This window comes from Balaenoptera borealis, assembly GCF_965194805.1.
Source record: "Balaenoptera borealis genome assembly, chromosome: 20".
Lineage (NCBI taxonomy): Eukaryota > Metazoa > Chordata > Mammalia > Artiodactyla > Balaenopteridae > Balaenoptera > Balaenoptera borealis.
The window spans coordinates 59,080,108-59,093,854 of record NC_138879.1 but is presented as its reverse complement, the minus strand read 5'-3'; the positions used below and the strand labels follow the sequence as shown (position 1 = coordinate 59,093,854).

Here is a 13,747-nt window from a genome sequence, read left to right as displayed (position 1 = left end):
TGGAGGAGAGGCCTGCAGGTGGGACCAGAAAGCAGTGCTGAGTTAAAAGTGTTAGATGAGTCTAAGTTGTTACAAAGAAGGAAGAGTCTGCGGGTACACAGGAAAGGCTTTAGGGGACAATCCGGGTGTGTGCCGTGGATGAGAGAGGCCTGGTACCTTCCTTCTCTAGGTGGGGTTCAAAGAAGAAACCCGAGGATGTAAGCAGAGAGCTCCTCTAGAGAGTTATATTTTGGGGTAAATTTAAGGAAAGACCTAAGTAAGCCTGGCTTTTCCTTTGCTTTATCGTTGCTGCAGAAGGTGGGTACCAGAAGTTTGGAGTGAGCTCAAGCCTGGTGCTGTAGGAAGAGTGCCCACTGAGGCCGGGGGCCCTGCCACTGGTCCCTGCTGCTCTAGTCAGCAGCTCCTTCGTTCTCAGCGGGACCCAGTCCGTCTCCTGGCATTTGGTTGGGCACTAGATGGGCCAGGGCCTCTGAGGGGCTCTGACTTCGAGTCCTTAGAGGAGCTTTGCGGTTGGTCCATGCAGGGGAGCGTTGCAGCCTGGTCAGTCTCCCTGGACGGGCGACCAACAGGACTAGCTACGGGTGGGGGTATGAACTCCCAGGGTAAGAAGCAGCCCAGAGGTAGTAACAGTGGAGGGTAAGACACATCCGTAGTCTCTGAAGAGGTGAACGCTGTGTAGTACCCACTAGTAGTTCGCCTGGAAGTTACTCAGAAGTGTTTTTTAATTTTGATTTATTGAGAAACGCATGAGACCAGGAAATGTGTGGCCGGGTCCTGAGGCTGAGGAAGGCTGATACGAGTTGGGAGGGGTCGTTGGTAGACATTTTGCTGTGACTCAGGATGCCTTGTGGGCAGCCCCCCCCGTTCCGTGCCCTGATCCGATAGGGTCCCTCCTGCCAAGGTTTGGTTCTTCTGAGAACAGTAGAACAGCGGGGTCATCTGGCAAAGCACGAGAGGAGAAGAGGTGAGCTTGGTAGTGCCACCTGTGGTGAGAAGCTAAGAGCCAAAATGGAAGAGCAGAAACCAGGGCTGAGCTTGTGGATGGAGTCAGAGTTTATGTCGTGTTTCTGTGCGTCTCTGTAGAAACCAGCAGATGACCCTTGTTCTGTCCAGAGTCAGTCTCCCTGCTGCCTGGGTGCCCTCTCCAGTTGACTGAGGTCCTGAGAGTGGGGCTAAATGCCTTCTCGTGCCCTAGCTAGGAGTTCCATTTCTGTAAAGGAAACTTGCATCAGAGACCTGCAGCTTGGGAGGAGTGTAGAGCTAACAGACCTCCAGAAACTGAGTGAGGTCAGCAGTTAGAACCCTTACTGCAGGGGCCCTCGCCTCCGTTGGTAGCGCATCACTTTGAGCAGGGGTGAGGCTCTCACGTGGAGGAGCTGACCCCTCTGAACTGTGTTAGTGGGAGGTGAGGGGACGGCTGCTCATGTCGGTTATTGAAACTCTGTCCTAAGTTAACGTTAATTAGGTGACCAGAAAAAGCCCAAACTCTTGAGAAAGGGCAGATTGACACCTCTTAGAGACTTTAAACAAAATTCCCTCTTCCCGTCTTACACTTGGTAATGTAAACCTGAGCTGGAAAAACGAGGACAGAAGAGCGCTTTGTGAAAGGTGTACAGCTGATTGATGCTCTTTGCTTTACAGGCAGGAATTGGCTCTTGCTGGTTATGAATTCTGCATTTCAACTCTAGAGGAAAAAATTGAAAGAGAAAAGGAATTATCAGAAGACACTTTGTCAGGTAGGGAAACCTGACTATTTTTTGGACAGTTGCCTTTTTTGCCACAAAGGGCTTCACTCTTAGGCTGCGGTAAAGGAAACAGAAAGGTATCTGAATTGGGGGAGGGAAAGTTACTCATTTTGGAAGTTGTGGCTGTTTCTAAGGTCTCAGAGGGTTTGGAATTAGATACTTTCTTTAAATGACTTGACCACTGGTTGTTGTTGTTTTTTTTAACCCCGTGGTGACGTCTTCATAATATATCTGTTGATTTTTATTATATATCGTCTCTGGAAAATTGGGGAGCAGAAAGGGAAGTTTTTTCTCTTGTCTCTTGGTTCAGCTACCAGTCACAACGCTAATTAACTAATTAAGTACCGTTGGTCCCCAGTGTCCACCAGATATGAGAGAGGAAGCGAAGCTCATGTTTTGCCTGTTTGTCCTCATTGCGGAGGGAAGAGCATGAAGAATCATGCTGGGAACAGAATGGGGTGGGCGGGACGCTCTCTGGCTCTCAGCCATTTGGGTTCCTTCCTCCCTCCCTCCCTCCCTCCCTTCCTTCCTTTGTATCGTTGATTTACAATGTTGTGTTAATTTCTGCTATACAGCAAAGTGACTCAGTTTTACACATATAGACATTCTTTTTTAATATTCTTTTCCATTATGGTTTATCCCAGGAGATTGGGTATAGTTTGCTGTGCTCTGCAATAGGACCTTGTTGTTTATCCATCTAAATGTAATAGTTTGCATCTACCAACCCCAAATTCCCAGTCCATCCCTCTCCCCAACCCCCTCTCCTTGGCAACCACGAGTCTGTTTCTATTTCACAGGTAAGTTCGTTTGTGTCAGACTTTAGATCCCACATATAAGTGATATCATATGGTATTTGTCTTTGTCTTTCTGACTGACTTCACTTAGTATGATAATCTCTAGGTCCATTCATGTTGCTGCAAATGGCAGTATTTCATTCTTTTTTATGGCTGAGTAGTATTCCATTGTATATATGTACCACATCTCCTTTATCCATTCATCTGTCAATGGACATTTGGGTTGTTTCCATGTCTTGGCTATTGTGAATAGTGCTATGAACAGAGGGGTGCGTGTGTCTTTTCGAATTATAGTTTTGTCTGCATATATGCCCAGGAGTGGGATTGCGGGATCATATGGTAGCTCTGTTTTTAGTTTTCTGAGGAACCTCCATACTGTTCTCCACAGTGGCCGCACCAACTTACATTCCCGCCAACAGTGTAGGAGGGTTCCCTTTTCCCACACCCTCTCCAGCATTTATTTGTAGACTTTTTAGTGATGGCCATTCTGACTGGTGTGAGGTGGTAGGTACCTCACTGTAGTTTTGATGTGCATTTCTCTAATGATGTTGAGCATCTTTTCATATGCATTCGGGTTTCTTAATGTGGGTTGACGTATTGGGAATTTTCAGATTTGACATTCATTCAGTAGCTCTGATTTCACACTTCCTCTTTGCCTAGAGCTAGCATGATGCTAGAGTTACAGCAGGCAACTCTGTTGTCCCTAAAGCAGTACATATGGCCTCAAAGAGTTTTCTGTACGCACGGGTCTTCCAGCTCTCGCTTGCACATAGCTCAGTTTTCCTCCTTCATACTCCACTGAAGCCCCCCTTATTAAGGTCACCAGTTCTCAGTCCTTATCTTACCAGCTCTGCTTATTAGCAGCTCAACCTGGGTGATCACTGTCTCCTCCTGGAAACCCTTCATTCGCTTGGCTCTGGGACACCTCACTGGTCCCTTGCCCTCCCCGGGTCACCTGTAAACGTAGCGGGCCTCAGGGCTGTCTTTGGCCCACTTCTGTTTTCTCTCTGCCCTCACACACTAGGAGACAGCAGTTAGTCCCATACCTTTAAATGTCAGTTTTACATCTTCAGCCCCCGCCCGTACGTGAGCTGCAGACTCGTGGGTCAGATTGTCTACCTGACATCCTGATCTGAATGCCTAATGGTCATCTCACACTTAACATGTTCGAAATGGGTCTCTCTTTTTTTTTTCCTGCATTGATTTAACTTTTTTTTTGTTGACGTATAGTTGATGTCTAATGTTATATGTTGCAGGTGTACAGTATAGTGATTCACAGTTTTTAAAGGTTATACTCCGTTTGTAGTTATTGTAAAATATTTGCTATATGTTCCCCATGTTGTACAGTTGTACAGTATATCCTTGTGGCTTATTTTGTAGCGAATAGTTTGCACCTCTTACCCCTATAAGTGCCCCTCCCCGCCGACATGGGTCACTTGATTTCTGCCCCTCGCAAACTGGTTTCTCACAAGGCAGCCCGTTTTGTAAATGGCACCACCATTCAGCCGGTGCTTTGGCCAAGAACCTAAGCATCATCTGTGATTTCTTCCTCATTCCCTACGTGTAATTCTCCAGCAAGTTGCGCTGAATCAGCCATCAAAATGCACGCACGCCACAGCCGTCTCACCCTCTTGCCCTACCGCTCTGGTCCAGGCCGTCACTGCTTCTTGCCTGGACTCCTGTAATCGTCTCCCCACAGGTTTCCCTGCTTCCCTTCATTCCCTCAGAGCATTTACTGTCCGCCCCCACCTGCCTGTTTGACACCGTCCTTCCACCTTCACCACCCGGCTCTTCTCTCACTGTCGTACGTTCCCAGCTCAGTGCCGCCACAGGGCCTCGTACCTGCTCTTGTCTCCGTGGCCAGTGGTCTTCATCCAGGCCTCTGCTCAGGGGGCCAGCCTGCCGGCCGGTCTTCCCACCTGCGCGCCTTCTGAACCTCTCTCCTCCCCTGCTTTGTCACCCTGGGAAGCAGGTGTGTGTGTGTGTTGTGTGCTTGTATCGCTGCTAAAGTTCATTTTTGTTCAAGCGTTTTTAGTGTCTGTCTTCCCTATCAAAGAGGGAAAGAGCCTTCATCTGTTTTGTTCACTGCTAAATCCCTAGGACCTGGAGTAGTGCCTGCTACATGATTGAGGCTCAGTAATAATTGCTGAGCGAAAGGGCAAAAGGCCCAACAAACACTGACAAATGTCAGTGCAGTGGAAGTGCTTTGAAGAAATTCACAAAAGATGTAAAAACAGGTTCTACCTGTCAAAGAAGTCATTTTTGAACTATCCACACCCTTGCTATGTTTCATTTATACATTGACTGTAGACAGTTGCTTAAGAGTATAAAGCAGTCTTTTCTGACTCCAAAAGCAATACGAGGGTGTTGAAGAAAATTTCAGACAGCATTAAGAAGAAAATAAAGATCCCTCATAATTGTATTAAGAACTCCTGTTTATTTTTTGGTGTATGTCTTTCTAGGCTTGTTTTCCTCTAGCTATTTACATTTTAATAAGCAAATGAGGAGTCACACTGTACATGACTTCTTTGTAACCTGATTCTGTTTTTTAAATTGGGTCTCTTTTTTTTTATAAATTTATTTTATTTATTTATTTTTGGCTGCATTGGGTCTTCGTTGCTGCGCACGGGCTTTCTCCAGTTGCGGCGAGCGGGGGCTACTCTTCATGGCAGGTGCACAGGACTCTCATTGCGGTGGCTTCTCTTGTTGCAGAGCACGGGTTCTAGGCGTGCGGGCTCAGCAGTTGTGGCACGTAGGCTCAGTAGGTGTGGCTCACGGGCTCTAGAGCGCAGGCTCAGTAGTTGTGGCGCACGGGCTTACTTGCTCCGCGGCATGTGGGATCTTCCTGGACCAGGGCTCGAACCCGTGTCCCCTGCATTGGCAGGCGGATTCTTAACCACTGCGCCACCAGGGAATCCCTGTAACCTGATTTTTTAAAAATTTAGTAGCATATGGTGAAAGCACTTCCTTTTCCTAGGTGAAGGGAGTCTTGTCAGAGCAAACTAATTTCTATTATAAACAAGATTTTTACCTTTTACTAGTTATACAGTAAAGAAAACATGTTACATTGTTTTGGTTTTTTTTTCCGGCCAGGCCACACAGCTTGTGGGATCTCAGTTCCCCCACCAGGGGATTGAACCCGGGCCATGGCAGTGAAAGGGCTGAGTCCTAACCACTGGACTGCCAGGGAATTCCCATGTGCTACATTGTTCTTAATTTAATTTTTTTTCTAAAGAAATATAGTCCCTCTCAGTTTTTAAAAAAATAAATTTATTTATTTATTTATCTATTTATTGATTTACTTTTGGCTGTGTTGGTTCTTCATTGCTGTGCGCGGGCTTTCTCTAGTTGCGGTGAGTGGGGGCTACTCTTCGCTGCGGTGCACGGGCTCTCATTGCAGTGGCTTCTCTTGTTGCGGAGCACAGGCTCTAGGCACACGGGCTTCAGTAGTTGTGGCTCACGGGCTCTAGAGCGCAGGCTTGGTAGTTGTGGCACACGGGCTTAGTTGCTCCACAGAATGTGGGATCTTCCTGGACCAGGCCTCGAACCCGTGTGCCCTGCATTGGCAGGTGGGTTCTTAACCACTGCGCCACTGGGGAAGTCCCTGGTAACTGCTTTCTTAAAGATAATAATCTATCATCATTATGTGCTTATAATATATTAATTAGTATATACTTGGGTTTCTTTTAATGTTTTCCATTCTGATTTATTCATCTGATGACTCATAACAGTATATGTTGTCTGAATTAGGTGATATCATTTGAGTTACATGGTGATACTGGTCTCACACATACTTCTTTTGGAAAATTTTTTCCCATTTGGTTTTCACTCAATTTCCACATGAATTTTAGGTATTTTTCATGTGAATTTTAGATCTTTTTGTTCACTCCCCAAAGTGCTTTGAGAATGAATTGTTAGATTTGTGTTGTTTATAAATTAGTTTGGGGAGGTTGCCATCTGAATTTAGTTAGCATTTGACTACAAATAGCAAAAAATTTCAACAAAATTAAGTTTAGCAGTGAGGACACTATTATGTCATGTGACTGGCAGTTCAGTGAAAGGGGGCAGTGCTTTATGGCTCACTGAAGTCCTGAGGGGTATGGTCTCCCCATCCTCACTGACACTCTCAGTGTGCTGGCTTTCTCTTCACGCTTTCCTTGTGGTTGAAAAGTGACTGTCAGATCCCAGGAATCTCATCCAGAAATGACAGCGTCCACTTTGCATGTTTCTCTTAGAATCAAGGTAATTTTTCCTAGAAGCCCCCCCCTAGATTTATGCTTACTTCTTGCTGGCCAGATTGGGTTATATGGCATTTCTAACCCCGTCCTTGGCAAGAGAAGTGGCATTAGCATGATTGGCTAAAACTGATCAGGACCCATTCCTAACAGAGGTTCGGAACCCCGTCCACTTGAATCATGTGAGGAAGGTGGCTGAGACCAACGGCAGCTCTGCTCTCATCACGCCGTCTTCCCATTCGGGGGCGTGGTCTGCTTCTGCTTACAGATCTTTTCAGGTAGATCTGACAGCTAGCTGTTTTGTTACATTTGATTCTAAATGGACACCTTACTAAACTTATTTGCTTTTGAGTTGATATTCACACTATTTCCAGATATATAATTAAAGATTTGGGAGGTCATGATAATTGTCTTTTTTCAGATAGTTATACTTCTGTGTCCCTACTCCCTCCCCTTATTAAATTTAGTTCATTGGCCATAACCTCAGAACATTAAATAACAGTGGTGCTGGACAACTTTGTCTTGTATCTGATTTGGTGCGAGACCGTGTGAGAAGATGTATTATTATGTGTGGAGCAAGTCAGGCTTGCCGGTAACTGGTTAATTGTTTGGTATGCTGCTGGGTAATAGTTAATGCTCATATTTTATTTAGACTTTCACATTTATTTTGTTTTGTGAGATCCATAGTGTATTTCTTGAGCTTCTCATCACAGGATTGTATTAATGTGATAAAATGAATTGGCATGCTTTCTGTGTTTTCTGGAATAGGTGTGGGGTATTACATGGAGTGATCTAGTCCTTGGAAGCTGTAGGATCTATGAAAGCACATGGCTCAGATCTCCTTTAGAGTTGATTCGCTGGCAGCTTTTTTTCTTCTTTCTTCGGTTACTTATACTTTTAAGTTTCTTCCATTTTCTTGAGTTGATTTCAGTACCTAGGACAGTGCCAAGAGCACAGCTTAAATAAATACCTGTTGAATAAGTGAATGCATGGGTGAAAGAATTTTGGAGACCTGTATTTTCCTGGAAGAAACTTACTTAGGAATTATATTTGTAAAGCATAACTTAACAATATTCTGTTGTGTATTCAGGATCATATTCCTTTCCCAGTTTTTAATTTTGCGGATTTATTTCCTTTTTTTAAGAGAGTTTTCCCACTGATTCCTTCCTCCTCTCCTTGAGATGAGAGTTTCATTCATTTTCATAGTTTCAGTAAAACACTTCTGGAGAGTTGAAGTATTTCTGGTGGCATATTTGGTTTCATGAGTGCCTGAAGTCTGGCGCCTGGTTGGAATTCCCGCTTTTCCACTTGGAAGGGCAGTGGGACTAGACAAGTTGCTCATCCCCTCCTCAGTCTCCTCATGCATACAGTAAAGAAACAGTAGAACGTGCCTTACAGCATTGTTATGGGGACTGCATGCTCTAGGACTGAGGCCGGGGCTCACTGAGGACCCTGAAGGAGGCTGCTGGAATGCGGTGCATCTGCTAACCTGGTTTATCAAGTGCTTTAGCGCCTCTGTGTTTACCGCTCTTAATTATGAAGGGCCTTCCTGACTCTTTTATTCATAGTTGCTCCTGGTTTTTGTCGATTTTGTTGACCTTGTCAAAGAGCCGCCTTTTGGTTTCATTTTCTCTAATTTTTTTGTTGTTTTCGACCTCCCTTATTTCCACTCTAATCTTTTATATCTCTCCTGCTTGCTGTGGGGTTTATTTTGCTCTTTTGCTAGTTTCTTAGGTAGAAGATTAGGTTGTTGATTTAAGATCTTTCCTAATGTAGGCATTTACAGCTATAAATTTCCCTCTACTGTGTTAGCTGCATCCCATAAATTTTGGTATGTTGTGTTTTTATTTTCATGTATCTCAAAATATTTTTAAATTTTTCTTGTGATTTCTTCTTTGATCTTTTGGACATTTTGGAGTGTGTTGATTAATTTCCATATATTTGTGAATTTCCAAAATTTCCTTCTGTCGTTGGTTTTTAAGTTCATTCCATTATGGTCAAAGAGCATGCTTTGTATGCTGTCAGTCCTTTTACGTTTTACCGAGACTTGCTCCATGGCCTGGTACGTGGCTAATTCCGGGGAATGCTGCGTATGCACTTGAGAAGAGTATGTCCCTTAGCCGCTGGGAGACGTGCTCCGGAGACATCTGTCAGGTCTGGTTGGTTTACAGTGCTGTTCAGCTCTTCTGATTCTGTCTAGTTCTAGACAGAACTTTCGTCTTTGTGAGTTCTTTCTTTATACATATTTCTATGCTGTATAGAGCCCCGGATATATATATCTCTTCATTGTGAATTATCCTGTCATCAGAAAAGTGATTTTTTCCTACTTAAGGTATTTGTCACAAACTTTAGTTTTACATTGTTGACTGTATTTTACTCTTAAACTTTCTGAGTAATTTTGTTTTCAGTATGTGTTTTGTAGAGGGCTGTGTTTGGATTTTTTTAACCTAATCTGAGTATTGTTGTCTTGTGGTAGAGAATCTTAAAACCTATTTAAAGTTAGAATTGAAAGTGATATTTGGTCTAACTTTTTACATTAAAAGCTTTCCATTTTTGTTATTTCTTATATTTTCAAGTCCCTCTTTTTTTTTAAATAAATTTATTTATTTATTTATTTTTGGCTGCGTTGGGTCTTCGTTGCTGCGCGCGGGCTTTCTCTAGTTGTGGGGAGTGGGGGCTACTCTTTGTGGCGGTGCGCAGGCTTCCCATTGCGGTGGCTTCTCTTGTTGCAGAGCTCGGGCTCTAGGCTCACAGGCTTCAGTAGTTGCAGCACACAGGCTCAGTAGTTGTGGCGCACGGGCTCTAGAGCGCAGGCTCAGTAGTTGTGGCGCACGGGCTTAGTTGCTCCGCGGCATGTGGGATCTTCCTGGACCAGGGCTTGAACCCGTGTCCCCTGCAGTGGCAGGAGGATTCTTAGCCACTGCGCCGCCAGGGAAGCCCCTTCATGTCCCTCTTATAGGGACGATTTTCTCACTAAACCTCCATTTATATTTTGAAAGGAAGGCACATCTATGGTCTCCAGTTCTATTCAAGGGTAACCTAAAAATTTCTAAAAGACATATTTGACTCAGAAAAAAACATTCTGTTTTCAGTTTCTTCTGTAAGATGAGGTGACTACAATTTAACATTCTCCTACCTCTCCCCACTTGTTTTTTCTCTGTGATCTGGAATTTTAGATCTAGTGGGACTTTTTGCAGAGAATTCTGAGGCCAACTTATTTGCCTTTTTTTATATATATATATATATTAGTTAATCAGTTAATTAATTTGTTGGCTGTGTTGGGTCTTCATTGCTGCACACAGGCTTTCTCTAGTTGCTGCGAGCGGGGGCTGCTCTTCGTTGTGGTGCGCGGGCTTCTCATTGTCGTGGTTTCTCTTGTTGCAGAGCAGAGGCTCTAGGCGCGTGGGATTCAGTAGCTGTGGTATGCGGGCTCAGTAGCTGTGGCTCACAGGCTCAGTAGTTGTGGCTCACGGGCTCTAGAGCGCAGGCTCAGTAGTTGTGGCGCACGGGCTTAGTTGCTCCACGGCATGTGGGATCTTCCTGGACCAGGGCTCGAACCCGTGTCCCCTGCATTGGCAGGTGGATTCTTAACCACTGCACCACCAGGGAAGCCCTGCCTTCTTTTGTAGATAACCTGTTTTCTCCTGCCTGGTTACTTTGTAGGTGTCAGAAGCTTTTTAGCATAAGGTTAGGGGGTTGGTCTCTATGAATTTTGTCTGGTCTGTGGTGACCCTTCATTTTAAAATCCAGTTCTCTTGAGCTTCTGTAGTGCACCTTTGATTATTGCTACAGTTCTGCTTTGCTGTGGTTTTTTATTCAGGAGTGTCGTTTACATGTATGTTGGACTCTTTCTTCTCTGTTCTGTAGTATAAATTTATTCTCTCCTCTCAGGTTCTTGTCTGTATTTTGGGAATTTTTCCAGTGTGTATTCCATATTATTGACTTATTCAGAAAAGTCAGTTCTGTCCTTTTCTTCTTCTGGTGCGTTTTTGTTTTGTTTTGTTTTGTTTTTTTAAGATTTCAAGCAAAAATAAAGAGTGGAGACTTTAACAAACACCTGTACACTTTCCCCGTAGCTTTGTCAAGTCTAAGTATTTTACCATATGTGCTTCAGGTGATGATTGGGGCAGGGATGGGGGAGTTTAAGCCCCTGTGTACTCCTGCTTGATGTAACTAGCAGGTAAACCATCTATTTACTTGGTTTTGGTCTTTATCATTCTTATGCCTGTTTATTGTATACATCAATAAACAATACGTTTATGTTTTTAAACTTTTTATGGACTAATATGTTTTTAAACTTTTTATGAATGGCATCATACTGTACAATTGTTTCTGCAGTTTATTTTTTCACTTAGCATATTGCAGAGATTTATCCTCATTGATACTTAAAGCACCAGGGTTTTTTGGCATAAAGGCCCTGTTCGCTTGCCACGCTGTCTGTCTGTCCAGAAGGGGTGACTTTCTTTACTTAGTCCCTGGGGTGGGGGTGAGGGGTGAGGTTGTGCTTTTTTTCCATCCTGGAAAGGAGGGATACAGCTAGAGGTGGCCCTGACACCCTTGTGGGCGTGTACTCACTCCTCCTGTTGATGGACATGCAGGTTCTACCTGTTTTGCTGTAGAACATAATGCTTGGGCCTGTGTCTCTGTGCACACGTGCAGGATGTTCCCTAGGGGTGGAGCCGCTGGGGTGCAAATACTAGACATTACCAAGTCGCTCATCAGTGTGCTTTTACTGGTTTACAGTGTCCGTGGCAGTGTGTCAGCGTTCTTGTTGCTCTGTATCTTGTTATTATTGGACTCAAATTTTTGGATGATCTGGTGGATATGATGGAGTGTCATTGTGGCTTCAGTGTATGTTTCTCTGATTACTAGTGAGATACAGAACATCTTTTCATGTATTTATTGGCTATGCAGATTTCCTGTTCTGAAAACTGTCTCTTTATCCCCTTTGCTTATTTGTTTGAAGCGCTGTCTTTTTCTGAATGATTTGTAAGAGTTCTCAGCTTAATGTCTTTGAGCATCTTTTTTTGAGCATCTATTTTGTTGGTTACATTATCTCTTTGTGACCTTGTCTTTGCACTTTAGGGCATTTGACAGAGATTGAATGATTAATTCTATTGAATGTAATAGAATCTTTTGATATTTTCCTTTATAGTTTGTGTTTTCTGAGTCTTGTTTAATAAAATCCTTCACTCTTCTAAGGTCAGAAAGATAGTCTCTTCTAAATATTTGGCTTTTTTACATTTAGTCTTCAATTACATGGAATTTATTTGTAATATGGTGTGAGGTAATGATATGATTCTTTCCCTCCCTCAAGCACGGATTTTAGCTCAGGACTGTTTTATTAGTGCATCCGTTTCTCACTGGTTTGTAATGACGTCTCTGTACTGAGCTTTCGTAGATATATGCCGTGTTGTGTTGTTACTTCTGTAATTAAAACTTTTAGTTTTATTGTATCTTCTATATTTAGTTCAGTACCTTCACGTTTCTAGTCATTTCTTTTTATATATGTTCGTTCATTCAACCAGTCAGTCAAGAAATAACTGATAGAATGCCTGTGACATGCCAGGCGTATTACTAGGCACTGAGATACAGCTGTAAATAAAGCCTGAACGACGCCTCCTCAATTTCTAGTGGAGGAAGAACACACAATAAACACTATCCACTAACTTAATAACATATCCAAAGATGACAAAGGGCTACATAGATAACTTTATGAGGAAATACGTATTTAGGGGAGGGGTCGGGCGGTACAGTATTTTATAGAGGGGTCAGGAAAGGCCCGACTGGTAAGAAACCTGGAGAATGGGAGGGAGTAAGCCAAGTGGTCATCGCTGAGCAGAGTTACAGGCAGAGGAGGGGCCGGTGCCAGGCTCTGAGGTGGAGCATACCTGGCGTCTGGGTCAGCATTTGGCCCTACTTAGCTTATAGTCTGGGATCACTCAGTTATCTGGAGGGCAAGACCTCCTTTTTATTGTCTGCTGATTTCCATTTCTGATGCATCTTCAGGCTTACCTACTTGGGGTTATAAATTCATCTTCAGCGGGGTTCGAGAAATGAGTCTCCAGGCTGGTTTTGTTTGTTTCTTCCAGGCGCTCGGGTCCGAGCCTAAATGGATGGTATAGATCTGGACATCACACTGCGTGTGCACAGGCCTGTGATACAGCTTTCCCCGCGGTCACTGTTCCCTTCTAGATCCCGGCTTGGCCATTCAGGCTTCTCTTGCAGCCTCTGGGGAACATCCTGGTTTCATGCAGGGGCTTCACATCTAGTTCTCTGTTCTGCACAAGGTGAAGAATCCAATTCTGGATTCAGAGACACTCAGGCCACCCACAGAACCAACCAGAACTGGGCTTCTCCTGCATCAACACACATGCTTTCCACTTCGGGTTTTAGCTTATTTCTGATTTCTGGCCCTTGGGATTTCCTTCTCTCGGGAACTCAGCTGTACACGTAAAAGGATATTTGTTATAATTTATCTAATATTTGAAGCAGAAGGGTTTTCAGATTATCAGTCATGTTACTGGAACCAAAAACTCCTTCCACTGATCCCATTAGTGGTCTCAGGAAGTGCCGATGGGGTAATCGGTTAGGTAATGAGAGATTCAGCTTAGCAGAAATTCTAGGATGGATGTTCCTCGAACATGGGTGGCAAACACCTTTAGGTTCAAAGACCCTGTAGACTTTCCTAGATTATTATTGGTGGTGGGTGGGGGAGCTAGATGCCTGTGCTCACGTTTTCGTAAATTCGAGATGCTCTTTTTCTTACTGATGGGGAGTCCCTATTCCTGTTTTTCTAAGTGCATATAATTGTTCCAGTAACTTACCAAACTCCTTTTAGTCTGCATTTATGCAAGCCTAATTTGATATACTGATACGTTAAGTAGACTGAGCCACTCTTGGTATTCCTGGAACAAAAACTGCTTGGTGCATTTATCCTTTGTGCATTTGAGAATTCAGTTTGCTTATATTT

At 43.8% G+C, this 13,747-nt stretch overlaps 1 protein-coding gene across 8 annotated transcripts in view; it reads left to right on the top strand.

Annotated features, from left to right (window-relative positions):
- The window catches only part of TTC19 (tetratricopeptide repeat domain 19), a 33,827-nt gene that overhangs the window by 4,616 nt on the left and 15,464 nt on the right, over window positions 1-13,747 (top strand). For all 8 annotated transcript variants that reach the window (XR_014238795.1, XR_014238796.1, XM_082374140.1 and 5 more), the window contains one exon: window positions 1,642-1,736. Coding sequence is in view for 6 of the 8 variants with exons in the window: in XM_082374140.1 (XP_082230266.1) it covers window positions 1,642-1,736 (95 nt within the window). In the remaining 2 variants the exon portion in view is untranslated. The remainder of the gene's footprint in view (window positions 1-1,641; window positions 1,737-13,747) is intronic.